The sequence below is a fragment of the Pygoscelis adeliae genome, unplaced genomic scaffold, assembly GCF_000699105.1.
Source record: "Pygoscelis adeliae isolate BGI_AS28 unplaced genomic scaffold, ASM69910v1 Scaffold317, whole genome shotgun sequence".
Lineage (NCBI taxonomy): Eukaryota > Metazoa > Chordata > Aves > Sphenisciformes > Spheniscidae > Pygoscelis > Pygoscelis adeliae.
This window is the reverse complement of record NW_008825155.1, coordinates 2,262,725-2,285,940: the sequence shown is the minus strand read 5'-3', so window position 1 is coordinate 2,285,940 and position 23,216 is coordinate 2,262,725. Positions and strand designations below refer to the sequence as shown.

Sequence of the window (23,216 nt, the reverse complement as noted above, 5' to 3'; positions counted from 1 at the left end):
GATTCCTTTTCCTGCTCACCTTGCCACAGCCCTCAGAAGATACATTTGAGCTCCGTCAGGCTCAAATGCAGAGATATAACACCAGGTGTTTTGCCCCGGCTGTCCATTTCTTTTGGATAGTTGAGCCAACATCACATTTGGGAATGGTGACGTGAGTTAAACATCTCCTTCCCTCTGAAAAGAAACTCATCAAAGCAGAACTGGGACCTAATCCACAGGAATTTCCCAAATGATTGTAAATGTCTGGAATGTAAAGGTGGGAATGTAAGAGTTTCATGGTCCCAAGACTAACCACATTTCCACTTCCTGGCCACTAAGAGCTCCCAGCATTGATGGCTACATCTGTCCTGCAGAATTCAATTATCTTCCTGAGTCTTGGCCTAAATACAGTTTGTATTCTTCCATGCTTATCAATGTGGCTGAAGAAATTTGGTAACATATGCTCTTTTCTTTTGGTGTCTGTAAACCACTGGCGTATACAAAGGTAAGCTTCCTCAAACTGAAGTTTTTTTGTTTAAACGGTAAGAAGAAATGTTTAGAAAGAATATTGTAAATCTCAAGGTGATGAAAGCATGTCTGGCATATCCAATGGTAAAGTAGTTCAGGGCAATTTTTTGTAGCAAGGGTTTTTGTATCTGGTGTTGCAATGAGAAATTTTGGAGCATGCAATTTCTCTCTCACCCTTAGATTCCCTCTTCTACTCTCCCACATCAGTGATCAAGCCATAAAGCTAGTCTTGGGACAGTAGTCCCTTCTTTGGTGGCTGTTGTTAACAGGGTTTGGGAATGTTTGTCCCACTTAAATGCCTTCCTGAGGGATTTTCAGCGTGGTTTGAACTAGTTTGGATTGTAACACAGTTCCTCTCCTGCAGACACAATTGCTCCTTCACCCTCGGGTCAAATCCCTTCCTCTACCTGATCCTGTCAATGTCCCTTAATGATCCTTAAGTGCCATTTAAGAGGTAACTTTTCCTGAGCCATCTTTTCTCCTTGCTTATTTCCTCCGTTCTCTTCACCAGCAGCTTCTCTCTTAAAATGCCACTAGTCTGTTCTTACAGCAAACACCCCACAAACCAAGCCAGAACAAACTATTACAGAATGGCCCCACATCTGCCACATCTCCTATACACCGTTTTGAAATGTCCTGTTTAAAAATTGTTAGCAGCTCAGGAATCTAATAAAACTTGTAGTTTTTTAACCATTAATAACCGTAGGATTTTCCCCATTAAGTCTTAACATGAAATTAAAAAAACCCCAAAACACAGGAGTTTTATTTCATTGTCTCCAACAGTTCTGTTCTACTCTCATAAATAAAATCTTCCTACAAAAATACACTTATTTTAATATATTCTCACACTACCACCCAGCCTGAGTTTCTTGACTCTCAGCAACCTCATGCAGTGTTAACTTCGTGGGACCACTGCTGTGCTGTGTGTGGATGAGTCAGCTTTCCATTTTCAAAGTAGCTTTATTTTTTTCTTGCATCCACACATTTCTCATACAAAACCTAGCTCACTTTCTGAGATTTGTCATGGCCCTCCCTCAGAGCCACGGTTGGCTCCATTGCTGCAAGAAACCCTGTCACCTTCAGCTACTGTCTACAATCATCTGACATAAATGGTTCTATAGGTACAAGGTTCCTTGCAGAACGTCTTCTTTGCAGATTTTGTTTGCTGATCCTCTGCAGTGAAGCTAGAAGAGCCAGTCCAGTCTTAGCTGCACCCTATACCTGATTTTTATTATCTATATATTGCTGATAGTTGAGATTATCCAGGCTATTCCCTTTCCTTCCCTTTTATGGACTAGTAAATCCTTTTTGTTACACTGGAAATGTGCAGAGTTTCATTTTTATTTTAATGAACTGCTGCTGGGAGAGTCCTTCCCTTTTTGAACCCAATCACTTTGTCAGCTTGATTAGTCAAATTGCTGGTGAATCTATTACTCTCCTCCATAATCATGAGTGTAGTTGCATTATTAAACATCTCTTTCCGTGCTACACCTGAGCAGAGTTTGAAGGGCTGAAGGAGAGCATCACCCCACAATAATAAGTATAGTGGCTCAGAGAGCTCTCTTCAGGCGGAGGAGGCTCCTAAATTGAAGTTTGGTATCATTTGAGAATGACTATCTCAGTGTTTGCCTTGCTGTAAAAAGATTTGATTGAAACTAATTTCAGTATATTGGTGGTTGCTGCAATAACAGCCCCAACTGTTGTTTTAATGCTTAGATCTTAACATGAAATTCAGTACTTTAGCTGACTATCCTGCTGTATGCTGTTCTCTCCAGGGTTAGGTGGAAGGACGCTTTCACATCTCAGGTGGATATCTTCCCAGAACTAACTAATCTGCTCCTTCTGATGTTCTGCCAGGAAATTCTGTTCAGGAGCTTTTCTGAAAAGTTTTGCTTTGGCAGGTTGCATTTTCTAAAGTGAAAACATGTCTGAAGCATTTCCAAGTGACCCTGCAGATGACTGAATTGAATTTCAGTTTTATCCCTGAACTTTCAATGTGTGTGAGGTTTTGTTTTGTTTTGTGTTTTTTCCCAACCACCCCTTCTAGGCAGAAGCATAAGCCTGTGAAATAATGAAGATTGTTCAGGCAGTGACAGTACAGATGTCAAAGATACTCTTTGAGGCCTCTCCAGGACTCCTGGAGAGCTTGGGAGTTGACAGGGGAAATTTACACCATGCTGAACCTACTTAGCTGGCTGGAAAAATAGAATTTCTGTTTTATGAGGAATTTTGCATTTCTGAAACTGTAGTAAAACATGATAATGAAAAAGACTGTGAAACTTGTAACTAAACGGATGATGTCATTTAGCCCGCCAGCTGGCTAGGAAGGTTGGTTATATCCCCAGAGGATGTTTTGATTCTATCCAGAAACTGTCACCTGATGTAAAACATCCTTAGGAAAAACTTTATTTTCAATGAAAAAGTCTACTAGGACACATTACATTCTTGTATGGGTGGGACAGTAACAGGAGGTCTTAATCTCAGTGACTGTTGACAACGAAAGGCTCATCAGCAATGTGGAGATGCTACGAGATCTCATGTCACTATGTGTTCTGTAGAGGTACTGGTTCAAAGATTCAGATGCTAGAGCTTATTTCTTGCTTTTTATTTGTGATGATGCCAGCTGTCACCAGCTGCAGGGTACAGAGAGGGTATAGCAAAGGGGTTGCTTTTCTCCCCTTTTTGGGTTGAACTTGCTTTGGGCTCCCACAGAATATTTTTCTGCCTCCCAGGAGAGTAAGTCTTGCTGCCTCTGAGGAAATGTGAACACAGGGACTTTTAGCACAAGAAGATTCTGCTGAATTCTTCATGCTGTTTTTCAGAGCATCTGAGCTGTCCCCTGCCTATCTATCTGCCTTCATGCTGTGATCTCAAGGTGCTTGAGGAGAACTTTCTATCTCCATGAGTTGTCCATGCCCTTGTCACGTCTAGGTAAAGCAAAGCAGCTCTCCACCAGCAGGGTCTGCTGTTGGCAGGAGCCAACTAGCAACTCATCTCCATCTATATACAGAGATTTGGGAAAGCCAAGCCAGCTGCCACAAACCACTGTGTGAGATGCAGCAGTTGCTGCTCATGACAGTAGAAGAGGTGGATCCCAGCAGTTGCAACAGCATCTTGCAGAAGTAGCAAACCTGTCTCTACATGGATGCTCCAAGGGCTCTGTGTCCCACCTCCACCCCAGTGGCCCTATTCATCTCCTTCTTATTGCAGGACTGGCCCAGATCTAATCTAGTCCTTGAGTCTTTGGACACACACACAAAAAAAGTTGCCTTATCCCCATTTCTAAGAATGGGGGTGAAAATTCAATCTCATATTACCCCTTAGTGCAGGTTCAAACATAGCTTTGCATGAGGTATGGACAGATCACAAAATAGTAGCTCCTCCATCGATTTTAGCTGCTCTTCAGCTGATATCCGGTGACTGTAGGGTCTTTCCTGGGTGGGCTTCAATGATGTGCACTCACAGCCCAGAAGGCCAACCGTATCCTTGGCTACATCAAAAGAAGCATGGACAGCAGGTTGAGGGAGGTGATTCTGCCCCTCTACGCTGCTCTGGTGAGACCCCACCTGCAGTACTACGTCCAGCTCTGGAGCCCTCAGCATAAGAAAGACATGGACCCGTTGGAGCAGTTCCAGAGGAGGGCCACAAAAATGATCAGAGGGATGGAGCACCTCTCCTATGAAGAAAGGCTGAGAGAGTTGGGGTTATTCAGCCTGGGGAGGAGAAATCTTCAGGGAGACTGTATTGCAGCATTTCAATACTTAAAGGGGGCTTACAAGAAAGATGGCGGCAAACTTTTTAGCAGGGCCTGTTGCAACAGGACAAGGGGTAATAGTTTTAAACTAAAAGAGGGTAGATTTAGACTAGATGGAAGGAAGAAATTTTTTACGCTGAGGGTGGTGAACCACTGGCACAGGTTGCCCAGAGAGGTGGTGGATGCCCCATCTGTGGAAACATTCAAGGTCAGGTTGGCCGGGGCTCTGAGCAACCGGATCTAGTTGAAGATGTCCCTGCCCACGGGAGGGGGGTTGGATTAGATGACCTTTAGAGGTCCCTTCCAACCCAAACTATTCTATGATTCTATGATTCTATCCATGGGAGTAGGCATCTTCTGAGTCTACTGAGCAACTTCAAAGCTCAGATGTGAACTGATTCACATCAGTTAAGTGGCTATGCACCACTTTTTGCATGACAGTAGGTTCATCTTGAAGCTCTTTTAAGTAGTCAAACTCAGGAACTGAGGTCTTGATTCAACAACCACACAATAGTAACAGGAATACTGTTTTGTGTCCGGTTTTGGTCACTCTTGTTTCAAAAAGGGTATGTTAGAAGTAGGGAAGGTTCAGAGAAAAGCAGTAAGGATGGGCCAAGGTATGGAGTGATTTGTGTGGAAGGAATGGTTGAGCTGACCAGGAATCTTTAGTCTGGAAAGTGACAACTAATGAGGATATGTCAGAGACCTGTAAAATCATGAAAGTCTCAAAGAAGGAAGGCAGGGATTGCTTGTTCCCCCTCTTTTCTGTTACAGGAATTGGACATCATACAATAAATATATCAGAAAGCAAATTCAAGGCAGAGGAGGTGTGTTAATTGCCTATGCTACTGTCAATTTGAACTCTCAGTGGTAATGTATGATCGGAACTGGGAAACTTACCTGACTTGATCCTACATTATATGTTGCAGTGGTATAAACCTGGGAACCTGTGACTGTATGAGGTGGTTCAGTCTGACAAAGACTATGTAAAACTTGAAAGATTGTGCTGCTGATGCTGGCTCCAGCAAGGGTAGAAAATTTTCCTGTCTCCACATAGTGGTTTGACTAGAACTCTGGAGAAGTGTTCTGGCAAAAAAGAAACAAAAAAAAGGGTACTGGTTTTCTGTCCCACCTAGAGCACACGTGGTCCACTCGGGACTTATGGTAATGCTACTGTGAAGCTTTTAATAAAGAAAATATTTTGTGGAAGAGCTGTCTGGGTGACTGCTGCAGGGCACTTGTCTTCCTAGGCTGGAGGCTAGGAAGACAAGACCAACTCCAGCTATAGGGGAATTGGGCTACTGCTGAGGGTGCCACTGAGACAGCATTACAGATATCACCTCTCTGCTTACCGTGCCACTGTCCTGGAACGCTGAACTGCCTCTGACAGGCATAGGAGCCATAATAAATCCTCATGGGACACACGCACAATAACCCTTCTCCACAGCACACAGGGTTGTTCCCACTGCATTCCTGTTGCTGCAGCAATTAGAAATGAGAAGTCTAGCTTGTCAGGGGCTTGCCTAAACTCTCCCAGCTCTGCCTTCCCTCCTTTCTATGGTGTGGTCCGGCTCCAGTCGAGTCCCAGTCCTTGAACAGTGGGACAGGACTGTTCTGCCCATGTGTCTGAGCAGCCTTTGGGCTGGCTGTGTAGAGAGGCATCAGTGAACCTTCTCCCTTGGGCATCTCACACTTTTCTCTTTTGATTGACATGCCTCCATTGAAGCTGGCTTGAAAAGTGTTTGCACACAAAACAAGTGGAGCAAATTCTAATTTGTCTGGAATGGGCCCTCCTGTTAAATGTTAAACTGACCTTTTCAAGAGAAATTTACTTGATAGTTCTAAGTGAAGCCCTGCTTTAAGCTAAACCTGTCACTACAACATGATTAAATTCACTTAAATGTACATCAGTTGTACATATTATTAATGGAAATTGAAATCAGCCTAAATGGTAACCATAAATTTTAAAACAGGGGGAAGAAGATGGAGATAGAAAAAACCACACATGATGTGAAGGTTAAGGTGCCTTTTTCACCCAAAGATTAGATGGGCTGAGTGGGGAACTTTATTCTGAAGTAGCGAAAAATCACTGACAACTTTTTTTGTGTATTTACAGTGCTCCAGTTCTAATCGACTGAAGAAGTGGGATTCAGTGCATTTTTGGCAGGGGTTTGATCTGTGGAGACCTAGAAGAATTGGTCACAGTTGTCTGGTCTTATTTCACCTGCTACTGGACCTTTAAGCAACAAATGATCAGATTTCTGGTAGCTTGTTTGATAGGTGGTGGAGGCATGTATGCGTGTAGATAGTGCTGAAAGTGGGTTTTTGGGCATACCTGTGATACAGGAATGTCTGCTCCCCAGTTGAACTGCGCATTTAAAATCTTGCACCTGTTCTTGCCTCCTTCCCTCCCCCACCATCCAGCATGACAGTTCCAGTGTTCAGCTATTGTGACAACTGTTACTTAAAGTGTCTGTTCTAATTGGGTCCTAATAAATCAAAACTAAATTGAACACCTTCCACTTATGGGCATTTATCAGTGACTTTCCATGAAGCAGAAGGACACGACTTGGCAAGCTTCTCCCAGATAACTGTCCAGGGACTTACGAAGGTTCTTTTTGAGAGTGTTATCTTTATGTAGCTGTGTGACCTTTGTCATTCAAAGTGCAAGTTTAAACCTTTTGTAATTAATAACACTTGTTCTACCAGACTTGGCTTCCACACAGGTGAAATTAGCGTGGCTTTCTCCAGCTGTTTTGGGACATAGAGTCCTTCCATGTGGCACTAAATAATACTCCATAAATATAGCCAGATAAGCTCTTCTTTGGGTTAGGAGCTAAGCAGGCTGCATTGCCCACAGCCTGGAAGTGAACACTAAGATCTTGTCTGTCCAACATGTGATGGATTATTTTCTTTTCTACTAATGCTACCTCCACTTCCTATGATAGGAATATGAGTGGACACATATAATACATACCACCACCTGCCCACTGTCCAGTAGGGAACACATATTGCAGTCTCATTGAATCCATTGCACTAGCAGTTGCATGACTGTGTAAGCATAGAACAGTAGTACGCCTGGAAGTGATGGACTGTGTTGGAGGTGGGTTGTGGGGGTTTTTACATGGCTCTTGTGGTCACGTGTGAGATTTTGGGGTCAGCAAAGCTGCAATTTGCTGACTTTCTGAGTACGTTGGAAAATACACCTTTAGGGGAATTGGCGGTGGCTGAGGATGATAGGTCTGTTATAAGAAGGTAGAAGGACTTCTCAGGTACTTGGCTGAGTTCCTGTTGGTAGCATTATTTTAATGACTGGATTGTTTAACTAATGTCTTTATGCACCTACAGCTTTGGAAAGACCTTTCTTATAATTTTAATTCCAAATAAATCAAAACCAGATGGCCTGGGGGGAGAATCTTCTGGTCAAATTCCATATTTTTTTTTAAAGGCACTTGAATATAAGTTGTGAGTAATGGACAAATATGGCCCATCAGTAAGGATTTTAGTATCAAGGAATCTTTTCAAGATGTGTCAATCTGCAGTCTTTATTTTCTCACAAACAGACAATATAATTAATACAAGATGTTTCTGCAATGCAGGGCAAAATGGTAACTTGATCTTGTGCAAAGTATTTCTGATATGGAATTTACAGCTTAGCTTAGCTTTAACTTTCTTTTATCATTTACCAGTAACATAAAAGCAAGATTCCATTTTATCTGTAGCTGGCACTGACTTAAAGATGACTTTCAAAATCAAAGAACCAGAAGAGCTGAGTCATTTCTAGACTATCAGCCTGCAATTCCTCTATGCACAAATGCCAGTGTATCAGTTTGCTAATAGACTGTTTGAACACCTCACCTTGACCACATATTGCTCTATTCTTAATACATAGCACATGCTCCTGACAATTTTTTCTGCAGAGTGATTGGGAGCATGTATTCTCCTCAGGCCTAGGAAATTGTATTAATCTTCTGCTGTTTCATTTCATTTCCTGTAAAAATCCATCCTCTGCTACTGGAGTTGACCTAAGGTTAGATGTCAAAGGAACAAATTACTGTCACTTGCTTGATACCCCAAGAGTAGCTATAAATAGCAAGCTTTATAACCCCACTGATCCTTGAAATACATAGTGATAAATATGCTTCTGCCAACCAAGAGGAAAAAATAAAACTGCGTGGCTCTGGGTGATGTATATTATTTAAAACTGACACAAATGGTACAGCTGCATTATTCAAATGGTTTTAAAAAGAAAAAAAGTAACACTCATTGTATTTGCCTGCTTTAAAGCATTGATTAGTGATTCTTGGGTACAGTAATCCAAGTAATCCACTAGCACAGCTTTTAAATCCAGCAACAACAAATTCTTTCTTAGGTGATGCGGTAGGGTAACAGTCTAGCTAACAGCTTAGCCTGTTCACTACTAGGACTCAGAGAACTAATTGAAACCTTTTCAGTGGAACAATGTTCTGCTGGGAAATGCAGCATTAGTCAGATAAATCTCTTGCAATATTTTAAAAATGAAATCTTGACAGAAAATGTCGGAATGATTTGAAACTGAAAGTGTGTTCCATTTTGATTTTCTCCTTGTTTCATTTCAGCTTTTTTCCTGTGGGGTGACAGCCAGACTGCATTATAAAATATTCAATTGGATGGATAATGATAACGCTGGTATTAGTGGGATGAAACATTCTGAATTTTTTTTTTTACTTAATCTCTTTTCCCCCTGTATTCTTATTCTGTCCAGATTTTGGGAATTGTGATAGTTTAAAACAGGGCAAAAAAAAAAATTGTTAGCATTGCCTAAGGGATGGGAATCCCATCTTCCAACTAACTTTAATATAAATTAATGCATGAGGCACGTTTTTAGCTGGTTTTAAAATGCTGATGGTCCTTGGGAGTTACTCCATTATAACAACTAAGGGGCTTGGACAATGATTTTGAAAATAATGTCTTGGGCTGTCTGGATCTTTTAAGCTTTCTAGCTGTTGATTTGCACTGGCAGGATAGAACGAAGATTGCATATTGTGTTGCAAATGTTTGGATGGTGCTAGCTAGAAAGCCTCTTCTGCAGGGTATGTACTAAAAGCCAGCGAAAACCTGCAACATTTTTATGACACAATAAAACTCCTTCTTACTCTTAATTGGAGATGGGCTAAAGCAATTTTCTGGAGGTATAACGTGACTATGGATGCTAACATAGCTCTGCTGAGCTAGTGTATCAAACCTTGTAACTGAGCTCAGCCTGCTGTGAGGGTTTTTTTTGCCTGGCAACACCCACCTTTTCAACAAAGCTGCAATGACCTCAGTGTTATGATGGGATGGGGAGTGTAGGACATGTATGGCTGTCTCATCTCACTGATTAATGGAAAAGCTTCCCGTTGCTCTGGCCTCAAGCTACAAAATCCATTAACCACCCCTTGGGGTGCCTGAAATTTATTCTGGCCATTACCATCAATTAGAAAGTTAATAGTGTGATGATTACTGGCTACAGTCCTAGCTATTTCTGTGATTTACACCAGACTGAGGTGGAAATGGGAAGATGCAACACTCAAAGAACCACTTTATAAGCAAGAATTTGGCATTAAGGGTGCGGTGATGTCAGTATGCCCCATGTAAACATACAGCAAGGAGAATCGTTACTCATTCTCAATTTTTCTAATTTAAAAGGCATCTTTTAATTTAAATGTAAGGCAGAACAACTTTAATATCCATCACAGCTAAGCCGAGATTTTTTTTGTTGATGACCATAAGCCTTGAGTCAGGCTGGGCCTGTGGGAGTGGCTTCATTCTGAGTTGCAGCGGTGGAGAATACTCTGATGAAGGAAGGGTGGAAATTTGCATTCTAGCCTGCTTGTTTGTTTTGACAAACAAGTCAGGTGGACAAGGAGATCTTACAGACTGGTGCTCTTCCACTTGTAGTCCACTGGTCCCCAGTAATTTCCCTAAGGTAGCAAGGAACAAGCCTGTTGCCAGTAAACTTTCATTCCTTTCTTCAGGGTCTGCTCCTTCATTGAAAATAATGCTGTGATGGCAAATGGAAAAAACATTGAAAAACAGTACTATGGACTTAGGGAAGGAGAAGATACTTGGAGTGTACATATAGTCAGATGCACAAGTGTAAATAACATATCAGCTTTTGGTATATATTAATTAGCTTCCAAAGAATAGTGGTCCTGCTAATCAGAGTTACTGATCCTTCCCACATGCATCCAGGCACTGTGGCACAAAATGGCTCATAGAAAGAACAGGAGAGATTGCACTAGTGTTTCAGCCAGAGCACCACTAGTGCCATCCTCTTGAGTCTTTCACTGAGAGGGTCAAGTGGAGGCCTTGCTTGGATGGCTGTCCCTTTGTTTCTCGCTGCAGGCTTTCACCTAGCATTGGATTAGAATAGTTAAAGTGGTTATGATTGCTAGCCTCCCTACACTCTTCTTGACTTTTGCTGCTTCTGTCAGTGAGGGACTGGAGATGAGTCTTTCGCGTCACAGCACGGTAAGAAGCTGGAAGGGAGATTTGAGGGGGAGAGCTCTGGAGAGGCCTCTTCTCTGCTGCTCAAGGTGGAGGTGAAAGCCCCAGTTCCTTCTACTGCCACCTTACCTTGCCCTCAGGGGCATCAGCTGGGGGTCTGTTAGCCAGGCAAAATAGGTGATAAGTCCACAGTTATTTTGCCATGAATGCAGTCCTCTGCCCTAGACATTCCAAATGACCATGCAAGTGGTCATTTAGCACAGCAGTGTTTGGGAGGAGTTCCAGAATATAGTTGTGGCCCGCAAAATGGGGTTGTCCACAGCAAAACCCTGGATTTACAGTCCATTCCTCCAAAACAGTGCCTAGAAAACACTATGGGCAGAGTCCAGTCAAATCTTGGTGCATTATTTTTTTGCGCAAAAAGTTGGGAATTGTACACGTGAAAGAAAAAACTTCATGTCTTGCATTCTGACAGCAAATATCCTTCTGGTTTCCTGGAAGCAGCTGCTTACAAGCCAGGGCGAAGTTGATCATCGATGCTGTCCAGTTCCATGTTTACGGTGGTGCATCTCCATAGTAAATACTTTGGATTTACATGAGAGTGTGATCAGGATCTGACCTCTGATCAGCAGGCAGAGGAGGGGGGAATCTGAACATGGATTTTATCAACTGCCAGAATCTTCTGTTCTTAGCCTGCTGGCAGGAGAAACCATTGTACTATGCAGTAAAAGAGGGGGATTATTGGTCAAACAAGACAGGATAGACATCTAAAATTAGAGAAGCAGTTAAAGGCGGGGGGGAAGTGCATCATTCCCATTTAATCCAAATTTGATCTTTTTTTCTGCTCAAGTATTCGATCTTGCTCTTCTCTTTGGGTATCCAACCTTTATGCAGCAATTTCTGTGAAGCCTGAAGGTAAAAAAGCCCATCTCCACAATACAGTGGAATGTTACTTCTGCTGAAAAAGGCAGTGGCATCAGAAACTGGTATAAAAAAAGCCCTTTAATGCCAGCTTGCAAGCACAAGATGCCTCTGGATTGTTAAACGTGAAAGTTTGATCTGAGTTATGCTGTCCCATGGCTAGTTTGGTAAGATGGGAGGATCTGAAGAGGTACTATGCAACAGGATACACGTGTCACCAGAGCCGAAGCAGTTAGATGTATCCACACTGGTGTTTTGACTTTATCTCATTTTGCTTTTGATTCTTTACTTTACTTTTGATGATTTACGCTACAGACTATCTCTTCCCAAGGTTTTCATTTCCAGTGAATTTACTAGGTGTGTCCAAGAAGAAGCTGGGTGAGCAACACAGACTAGTTTTTTCTAAGGATTGTTCACCATAGACAATACAGGTGTCATTGATCTCTGCAAAGAATACTACGCTTTAGCAGAATAGATGTGAACTAGTCTTAGCAGTTCACAGAGGGACAAGGTTTGCATCATAGCAAGGACAGTGTAGATCAATCCAGGTGGATCATTCTGATTTCAGGACAAGAGTGCCTAAGCCCATTCAGAACAATTCTTCCAAGCTTTCAGGTGATAAAAAAAGCACTTACAGGACTTACAAGGCCTCGCGCTCTGCTTGGGCAATTGGAGAGACTTCTTAGTTTCTGTCAACTTTCAGTCTTGCCAGCCTGGTCAGCATTCACATTCAACCTGTCTTCTGTCCTGTTGGAAGATTCCCACCATCATCATCCCATGACTTCTCAAGCTATTGACTAAATTCTAGTTAACCTTGACAGAGGGATTCAAAGCCTCAGATATATTGAACTACTACTTGTTTTCCTAAAACTTTCCAAATTGCAAAGGTTTTTCCTTCTCCTTGGCTTATGAAAAGTATGGAAGATGTGTTGTATGGTGAAAGGTGTGGCTTGCTGAAGCCATAATGGTTGGGTTGTACCGAAACCCATGTGTGTGCTCAGCGCAGCCCCTGATAACAGTAAGAGTGTGGATGGCTATGAAACGGCAACCTACAGCTTGCATCAGCAGATGGAGGTGTAGCCATGCGGCTACAGATTCTGGCAGGCCCTTTACTAAATATATGCAAAGGGATGGATGGTCAGGACCTTACTTTGGACATGATAGAGACAGAAGGATAGGTATTCTCTGCTTAGGTTGCTAACCTGAGTTACTAACTCTCAACTGAAATAGCAGTGAAGGGAAGTTAGCCAAATTTATCTTTCTTCAACCATTATTTTAAGAGGAAATAAACAACTCATCTGGGTCACCTACAGATAACGTCTCCTGGCCCTCCCATCCCCCTATTTCCTTTCTTTCTGATTTGGGTAAGATTTTGAATAACTATCCAATGTATTATGTAAACTCTGGATTGGATGGTAAAATATGAGCTGCTTCTCCTGCTTGTCACATCTTTAAATTATTTATAGCAATAATCAGCTGAACTATATTAAGCCAAAAATTGCAAGAAATTTGAATGTGTATATTTCTGTTCATTTAGATTACTCGAAATAAAAGTTGATTAAAAAGAAGAAAATTGAATTAATTTAACTGATTATGCAGAGAAATGTCAATTTCGTAGTTTTCTATTGTTTCTTTATAATTTTTTACCTCCTCTCATTCTCCAAGTCTTTTTGATGGCTTCTGTAGGTGGGAAACTTTATTATTTGATGAGAAAATTCTTTCCATAAGGAAAAAAATACACATTTCAGTAAACTCGTATTAAAATTCATAACTTCATTTCTAGTAAAATCTACAGTCACAACTAAAACTGGAAGCAAAACATTTTCAAAATGTAGGCTTAAATCTGTTTTAAAATGCACATTTAAACTGTATTTAATTTTGTATTTCTTCCTTTCAACATTGATATTAAGGCTCTTTCCAATCCTTATTTACACACACAAAACCCCAGAAATCTTATGCTGTCAGGATGGAGTGGGAAGTAGGTAGAGCTTGAGGGCACTTGCATTTAGCTCTGTCACAGCTTCCTTCAAATGTAGGATTAGTTATCTAGCCTTTCCCTCCGTTTCCCCCACCTAGAAAGTGGGAACAGTAATACTTGCCAGCCTGCTGAGGGCCTCATGAGAAAAAAATCATCAGAAATGTGTTCACTTAGGGAGTGAGACATGTGGGTCCCTTGAGTTTTGAAATATCTTCTTTTTCTGTACCCTGGAGATGTCTTTAAGAGTTAATTTCAACCTGCCAGGGTAAATATGAAGTGTTTTAATGCTGTGACGTGCAGTGCCATTACAGACATTTAAAGAAATGCTAACCAACTCTTTGGCTTGTCACTGCTGTCAGACCACTTAACACTGTCCTCTTGAACCAAACTTTTATGAAGGCAAAAAAAGCCTCTCTGAACTAGCTTTATTTTAGCTTAATCCCTGATTAAATCAAATGAGATATAGCTAAAAATCAGCCAAGATTCAGTGAGTAAGAGAAGGCCAGGGAAGGCATAAAGACACAGGATGGCTGGTCCTAAGCTGCAGAAAGGCCTTTAGCAGAGGCAGTGTGTCAGGGACACCAATCTGTTCAGTGTTGAAAGGCCTGGGCTGCTCAGTGGGATACAGGAATTTTAAATAAAAATCCTGTGTCCTGCCTTAAAAAGTCTATGGGAAAACTTCCCCAGACTTTCTGATGTGATAACCTGTGTGCTGGAGACACACACCAATAGCCATTCAGAGTGTGACCTTAGGAGAGAAACTTGTACAAATGAGGGCAAGGTCTGCCTCTTTGCTGCATGGAAGCTGTGTCCAAGGACACAGGATTCACTGTGTTTACATCTTGCAATTGCTCTTCAACATGGAGATGTAAAACTCCCCTCAAAATGTGTCAGTCTCTGAGCTAAACGGTTCCCATTAGAAATGGACAAGGCCCTGGGGAATTATTTACACAACGAGTTAGAAAGACAGCCAGTGGTGATAAGCGTCCAGGTGAAGCAAGGTAATTTGTAAAGCAAGAGTAACTTTCTATGAAAATAAAGAATGGGACAAAAAAACCCAGTTAGTCCCTGAAAGAGAAGCTGAGATCAGACTTTATTACTTTCTGGAAAAAGGATACTAGGGTTACACATGAAGGAGTTAAAAAAACAGGCATCAGACCAAAAGTGACATCTATCAATGGCTTGTGTAAGGTTTAATAGGAAGAACATGTGAACTTAAATAGTTAGCTGTTGAAGATGACTTTGACATTACTAGCTTTTGTGAAACACGGTGGCATGGCAAAAATCAATGGGAAACTTTAGTACTTGGCTATAAAACCATAAAGGAAAGAGTTTCAGTTTGAGTGATGAGGGAATAGCACCTCAGCCTAGAAAGATCCTCAGAAAGAAAGAATGCAAAAGTCAAAAACTCTATGGCAGAGTTTACGAACAGGCTTAAAACGTTGCACAAAGGAATACAAATACGCTCCAGAATTACCAGCTCCAGTATTTTTAACATTCAGATGTGAAAGATCATTTTTAATGTCTTAATTATTCCTTTATTCAAAAACTTGTTTAGTGAAAGCCTTTTGTAAGTGCAGCCCGTGACTCCACAGTTCTGCATTCCGGATCTGAAAGCCTTCTATCCAAAAATCTGCTCATGTAGAGATTAATACGATAGCAACTGGCAAATCTCATGCTCAACTGGCCAGTCTCTTTGGAGGCAAACCAGGTGGCAAATGTAGTTATGCAGGAGATTGGAACGGATGATCTAATAGTCATTGCTGTTTCTTTCTTAAAATACCTGACTTCTCCAGGGGTGTATTCATGTGCAGGAGGAGAAACAGGCTAGAGCCCATCTTTCGCACTGCTCCTGGTCATGACAGGCTGCCCTGCTCTGCTGCTTCCTAACTACATTACAGATGCTTCTGGTCCTGCCTCCCAGGGCTGGCTGCCACTCGGACAGCAGTTAGAGCAGCAAATTAAACTGGAGGAAGGAGGGTGAGGACATGATACATAATCAATCTTCTCATGGTGGAGGTGGGGGAAACAGTCACGTTAATATGTGAAAACCAGGCGTTAACTGGCAGAAAAAGAAAAAAAAAATAGTAAATAGTACCAATTAAAGTGATTACTTCTTAATGATGTGTGTTATAAGAAACTTCATCTGTTAACATACATCTTTTATGGGAAGAAAGCTGCACTCTAATAGGCAGGAGACATGATGTTACACAGCTTAAAGTCTGCATGTAATGTTTTTCTTTTTTCTCGTGGAGTGTTCCAGAAAGATCTTGTTGCAAAAGAAACCTTGACCAAACAATCAACTGGTTGATTCTTCAAGTCTTCAGCAGCTTATGTAAAATAAGTACAGACAACCTTAAATTTTTAACAAAGGAGAGTAAACAACAACTTGCTAGGGAATTTATTTAATCTATATATTCAAACTGACAGTCCTCTGAATTTCAGTCCGCACTTCTTGAGAAAGAAGAAAATTTCCATAGGGTTCGTGTTACTGGTTGATTCAGAATGCCTATTATAATTGTGAAATATTGGTAGGAATGGATTGAGATATATTCATGACAGTAGGTGGACTAATGGAATTCAGTGACTTTATTTAAAATGTGCAGGAGTTTATTATAATACTGTAATAGAAATGTCATTTACCCTGACGGGAGGAGAGGGAAAAGCCCTGTCAATGAATAATAATGAAGTTATTTAAATGTCAACTTTCTTGCAAATAGTTTGCAAAATATAAATTATTCTACATGTTTCTAGTTTTGTTTTAATTTATTACTCAGGGGAGTCAGAGCTTCAGTCCTACAGTTTTGGTATTTTTTATACTGTCAAATAAACTAGTAATAATTAAAATGTTTATCTTCTTGGGTGTTTGTAGAAATCATTCTGCTTTACTGAAAAAATAGGGAGTCTGATTCTAAACAGCTGCTGGTAAAATTTCGGATGGATTTAGTGGAAGCAATTACAACTAAAATGGTGGGACAGGTGTGAAGTTCAGAATTGAGTCAAAATACTCTGTCTCTGAATATTATTCTTTTACTAAGTATCACCTGCATTTCAGTAACATCCACAATGTCCTAACACATATCTATGGTTTTTTTCCATATTTAGCTAGACTTACACATATATGAAATCTCTCTGCAGACTTTCCTATTTCAAACTCATCTGCACTTATTTTGACCTAGCCTGTAACTGTACCAAGCCAAATCAAGCCAAAATGAAACAATTTACACAGGGATTTAAATTAATTTGATGAAACGTATAAACAACGCCCCTCCCTCCAAACAAGTTGAGAAACCATTACAACATGCATGTCTACACAAGAGCTAATAAAATAGGGCTTACTGTTCACTCATTTACATATAGTTATTTCAGTAGCTGTGGCTTTTCAGCAGATGGTTCAGAGTTTCATTTTCGTGTTTTCAGCTGTACAGGTCCTGGGTTTAGTCCTTTCAGATGATTTATCCAGGCATTTGCTTGCTCTGCTCATGTTATACAGATGCAGTAAAACTGAGTTCTCTCTGCAGAGCTTCAGAGAAGCAGCCTACCACATGAAGTGTGGGAGACATTGGTTGATACATATCTGTTCCCCTTCAGATAACTGGGATTGAATTTGTTGATCCTACACTGTCGTTACTGCCTACACCCTGCTGAGGTGCATCTGTCTTTTGCAACACTTCCAGGTTAGGCTGGCTTCCTGGATCACCAAATGGCTGATACGTTTTCATGGGTTAGGAGTCTCATGCTGTTTTATACACCCATTTAATAAGACAAATGAAGAGCTCATTATCCAGGCTGCTAATCAATGCCTGCTTTTATACATATATATATAATAGGAGTAAGATAAATGCAGGTTGATGATACCCCTGGGTTAGATCCCAACAGAGGCTTCATCTGTACGCAGTGTTTCGTTTGATACAATTCTTTTGTTCCACTGCTCTGTGTATGTGTATCTATCACCGTTTCTTTGTGTTAAAGCACTTCTAGGTGCCTATCTGCTGTTGTGTAACATCTACCTCCCTGTTAAAATTATGGGTAATTGTAAAGTGGTGTAAGAGAAACAACAACTTGTAACTGGGCAGGTAGAAGGACTGGCTATCTCTAGTTTAGAACATGATAATGTGAGTAAGATCTAATAGTAGCTCCTTTGATTGCTTGTGTATTTGTTCATCTGCAAAAAATGAATGTTTTTCTAAGCTTTCCAATCTTTCAGTTGCTTTTATATATGTTGACAGAAGCACACGCTTCCATCTGGATATAACGTTACCTGTAAATAAAGCTATGAATGCAAAATAATTGCCTAGAGATTTGAAGTAAGAAATGGCTGGCAATTCTGACTAAGATTACCATTTGCAATAGGCCTTCGACATCTGTTTGCCTGTGCTGTGGCAGGAGTACTGGCTGCTTTTCTTTAACAACTTCAAAGCGGGTTTTATGTGTCAGATTTTCTTCATTCATATCCCCTTTTGAAGGGTCCCATTTTGAAATCGTTGTCACTGGTATAAAGAAGAGCTGCATTACTTCATTAATATATTTTTTTCCTAATTCAGCAGGTCAGATGTAAAGATTGTAAGGACTAAATGTCTTTATCAGCCCAAACTTCACAAAGGATAGGTTTTGGTTGTTAGGCAGACTGCAACAGAAATACTAATGTCTAAGAAAGCTGGGTGGTGAGGTAGACGAGGTAACCAAAGTGAACCAGCAGTCCTTGGCAGGGCTGTGTTCAGCATCCTGCTGTGGCTCCCTTCAGCTGAATGCTGGAACATCTCTGAAATATTCAGTAACAGAAATAACTGTAACGGTATTCTCCTCCTCAGTCCACTGAGAAAATAGCTCAGTTAGTTTATATGTGCTCCTGAGAGAGATGACCTTATAAAGGGAAAGATCAATCAGTAGATGAGAATTTGATGTTAATGTTCTAACCAACAAAGGTCATATATGCGCACAGGGGTGCATATGTTTACTGGGGGGTGTTGTGGTTTAACCTCAGTCGGCAACTGAGTACCACACAGCCACTTGCTCACTCCTCCCTGCCCCCCGCCCCCCCTCAGTGGGATGGGGGAGAGAATTGGAAGAGCACAAGTGAGAAAAACTCATGGGTTGAGATAAAAACAGTTTAATAATTGAAATAAAATAATAATAGCAATAATAATAATATAATAATAATACTACTACTACACAAAGCAAGTAATGCACAGTGCAATTGCTCACCACCCGCCGACCGATGCCCAGCCAGTCCCCAAGCAGCGGCCCCCCCGGCCAGCTTCCCCCAGTTTATGTACTGAGCATGAAGTCACATGGTATGGAATGTCCCTTTGGCCAGTTTGGCTGTGCCCCCTCCCAGCTTCTTGTGCACCCCCAGCCTTCTCAGTCGGTAGAGCATGGGAAACTGAAAAGTCCTTGACTAGTGTAAGCACTACTTAGCAACAACTAAAACATCCGTGCGTTATCAACATTGTTCTCCTCCTAAATCCAAAACACAGCACTGTACCAGCTACTAAGAAGGAAATTAACTCTATCCCTGCCGAAACCAGGACAGGGGAAAGGAGGGAAAGGAAAAAGCTATGGTTGTAAACCATAGGTCAATTGTTATATGACCAGGACAGATACATGCAAACACTTCGATAAAGTTCCTGAATAGAAAGACTCAACTTTAACGCAAATCCACATTTTAGTGCAATTCATCTTAATGGGTAAAACCCCAAGCTGCTGCCTTGTTGTTTTATTCATGTACTGATTGCAAAATCTGAAATCCCAGAAGCAAAGAAGAAAAAAAAAAAAGTAGACATTAAGTGTCTTAAATACCTTTGTGAATTTAGTCATTGTTTCCCAGATAGGAGAGAACCTGGAAATAAGAGATGCCTAGGGTTTACTTTAGAATGACTGGTTTTGGAGTGATTAGCAGAAAGGAAAATTCGTGTTACTGCTTGCAAGTGAAGTTCTATATGGACCCATTTGTACATTTTAAAGGCAAGATGCCGATTTATTATCTGCAGGAGTATGTTGTACTTTTAAATGTCTCTGTTACCCAGATACGTGTCACTTTTCTGCAATTTGTGGATACCAGCTGTACTGGTTTGGGCTGATTATCTAAATCCCCTGCATATTAGGACATAATTCAGGCAAGCATGAGCTGCATAATGAACAAAACCTCTGCTGGTCATTGATCTTAGTTCCAGTCACATGTTAAGAGTAGATGTTACAGGAACTCTGCACAGTCTTGCTTGTTCACTTGTTTTGTTCTTCCCCAAGACATGTAGTCAGTGTCTCTGTGGGCAACCCTCATATCAGAAATATATTATTTTCTCTACTGAATGGTGGCTCTTAAAGCAAGAAGAAAGCCTATGTGTCCATATTCTCTGCTAGTCCATGTGGAAAAACCCATATAAATTGTAGGTGTAATGCTCATGTAGTTAGGCTTTCAAAAGGACATCAATGTTTTTTGCAGAAAACTGAACTCCAGTTTCACTGAACAATCAGCTGGAGCAGCTACTTTGGAGTATGCTGAGAAAAGACTCTTATATTAACAAAATCAGTCTAAGCTTGTAGTATACAATGAATTGATAACTTTAGTCTCTTGCTGTCTGCTATTTGGCATTTCTGACAATCATTATCATCTTCTATATGCAGAATTTAGCATTTTTTATTGTACATGTTTATTTTAAAATGCTTTGGGAAGATGCTGGTTTAATTTTTCCTAATCTAATTTAAATGCAAATTATAAGCACTCACATGATGCTGTGTGTATATAATTAAGTATCATTATGTACTACATGAATCATTCAAAAAGCTCTAGAGAGCCATTCCGCTATGTAAAGCATGACTTATATTGAAAAGCCACCAAGTGCCTTGTGGTTTTGTGATTAAGTGTTTGTACTTATGAAATCTCTCTGAATTGTAGGTCAACAGATTATGGGACAACATATGAGAAACTGAATGATAAAGTTGGTCTGAAGACTATTTTGAGCTACTTGTATGTTTGTCCAACGAACAAACGTAAGGTATGTGATCATGTGGTTGGCTCATTTTGACTTTATGATGCAATTTCTGTCCTGGTGATCTCTCCCAATTTCCTCAATGTCTGTTACTATTTAAACGGCTGGAAACTCTCCCTTTCTGTCTCCCTCCCCTTGAAAAAATATGTAGCTTTACCAAAATATAAGCCAGCTTGTACTACCTATACTACCTACCAGTGTACTTTTAGGGAATATACTTTACCAAAAGATGGCCATTAAATGGATAGGCATAGTAGGTATCATGCATTTAATTGTTTGCTTACCTTCTGGATGGTGATGATTTTGTTGTCTGAAAGTGAGAGAGACTCATTAAAACAGCAGAAACGCATCTACAGTGGCCAGATTTTATGTAACATTATTTGTCGTTTAAGTGCTCCCGATAGTGAACTGAACAGGATTTGACAAATTCCTGCACACAAAATGCCTTCCGAAGCCCAGAAGGTTTTAATCATGCAAGCACCCTACTGACTAACAATTTACTAAGAATTTATAATGCTGACATATTCATAAAAGGAATCTGATGCCTTCTTTGAGATACGTTTTTGACAAAATTTTTGTAATTTGGAGGTATGCAACAGGAAGTGACAAAGCACAGTTCACGATGATGAAGACTTGTATTCTCACATATGCTAACATACGGGTCTGCTAGTGAACAATACTGTGTTTAAAGACTCTCCTTCACATGCTGTTTAAAAAAGGGTTTAATTCTCATATTTGGTGATAGGCAATCATTACTACTGGTGTTTTGGTGTGGAAACTAAAAAGTAGTTTAAATAATCCTGAAATTACTAGCAATTTCATTTCAGGTTTCCTCATATGTTGGTCCAGAAAAAAATGAATGAAAATAAAATCAAAATGTGATTAAATAAATGGCAGTGGTGACACCATTGTTCTCTTGACTTACTAGCTGTGAGGCTACAGTGCACACGCAGTGGGTGGAAGACCCTGCTCCAGCTCTTTACCAGAGGGAATATGAACCTGGCTAGAGTAGTTTTCTCTCCTTGCTTTCTGTCCTAGTGGATAGTTCAAGTTATTACAGGCAAAACTGAAATGCATCAGCAGAAAATGCTAGTGAAGACTCACCTCTAAAGGAGGCTGTGTATATTTGGGCAGCTGAGGTCTCTATGATGCTGTTTTCATTATAGTGAAACGTTTATGTATACTTTAAGACAGACTGTGAAAGGAAGAGGGAGCTGTCCTAACCAGAGAGGACAATGCTTAGTTTTGTTCTCTTATAGTTCATGTTTAACTCTTTGTTCAAAAGAAACAGGCACTTCTAGGCATGAGTCATTTGACCTATTAAGAAATTGATCCTAAGATGATACAGATCTTGTCCTAATGTCACCTACTTTTCTCCCATTGACTGTAAGTGAAAGTCCATACCATCAGCTGAGGTGTAGACACGTGACAGGGTATACTTGATCCTACCTTCTACTCGCCCACCTGAGCCTGTGACAAATGTTTTGTTCATAACCAAGGAACCTTTAACTGATGTTCAAGGACTTTCTTCCTTCCCCTGGTAAAACAGTGTTTGTGAACACTGGAACATAAAACTAGAGTGGACTTTTGGGATCATGCATTCTACTTCCTTGCTACAGGCAGCTGCCTCATGTGGTCCTAACAAGACAGCTATCAAGTGCTCTCTTAATGGTATTCTGATTAATGGATTGTAGCTGTGGAATTCCAGTCCTTACGTGTTCTGATTAATTCAGCTTTTGCTGGAAGACCCTCAGAAAAAAAGAAATTGGTTACCACTTACCTTTGTCATGCCACCTGATCGATTCCTCATACCTACCTACATTGCTATGATTATACAAGACTGGAAAAAGGTGTAGGAGTGGAGAGATAAATGATCGTAATCAAAACAAACAAGAAAAAGTATGGGTTCAAGTCTCGTGATGAAAGTCAGATTAAATTGGGATTAAATGGTCCCAAATTAGTGGAGAGATGTCATCTCATTGCAGCTGACCCCTAATGAAGATATGAAGCTTTTCACTAGAAGCTAAAGAATGAAATTATCAGATCACTCAAATGTCCTTCAGGTTTGAGGTTTGAAAGGCTGGTCTGCTGGCACAGAAACTGTAGTGTGGAGGGTATATATATCATTATGCCTGATGTTTGTTGGACAGTAATAATACTGTTCTCTAGAACTAAGAAGGGTTTTAGCTGGGCAAAATCTGGATGATCCCTTTAGCTATTGTGGTGCAGAGAAACCTAAGAAGAAACTAAGGTTTTTGCAAGCATGTTAAGCCAACTTAAGTGCAAGCTGGCTCTGAAAATCCTTCACCACCTCTGGCTGCACCTTCCCACTCTCTTCCTTGCACTGCCACCCTTGTTTGTGTAGCCATCTGGTGAGCTGGATCGAGGACTAATCTGCCTGAAAACTAATCCCTTTCCAGCTCAAAAAACAAATAGATGAAAGGAAAAAGCTTTCAGGTAGAAGGGTGGAACTGCCTGTTCTGGCAGTAGACTGCACTAAAGTTGGCCTATAATCAGTATGGGACAGTGCCAGAGGAAACCTGCAACACCTGGGATGAAAGGACCTATGTAATGGTCTAAGATTGAATTTCCAAAACTT

General features: G+C 40.7%; 1 protein-coding gene across 1 annotated transcript in view; it reads left to right on the top strand.

Moving 5' to 3' along the window:
• SORCS1 (sortilin-related VPS10 domain containing receptor 1) overlaps positions 1-23,216 on the top strand; it is a 214,085-nt gene that overhangs the window by 20,329 nt on the left and 170,540 nt on the right. The window contains exon 3 of the mRNA XM_009328455.1: positions 20,524-20,623. Coding sequence (XP_009326730.1) covers positions 20,524-20,623 — 100 coding nt within the window. The remainder of the gene's footprint in view (positions 1-20,523; positions 20,624-23,216) is intronic.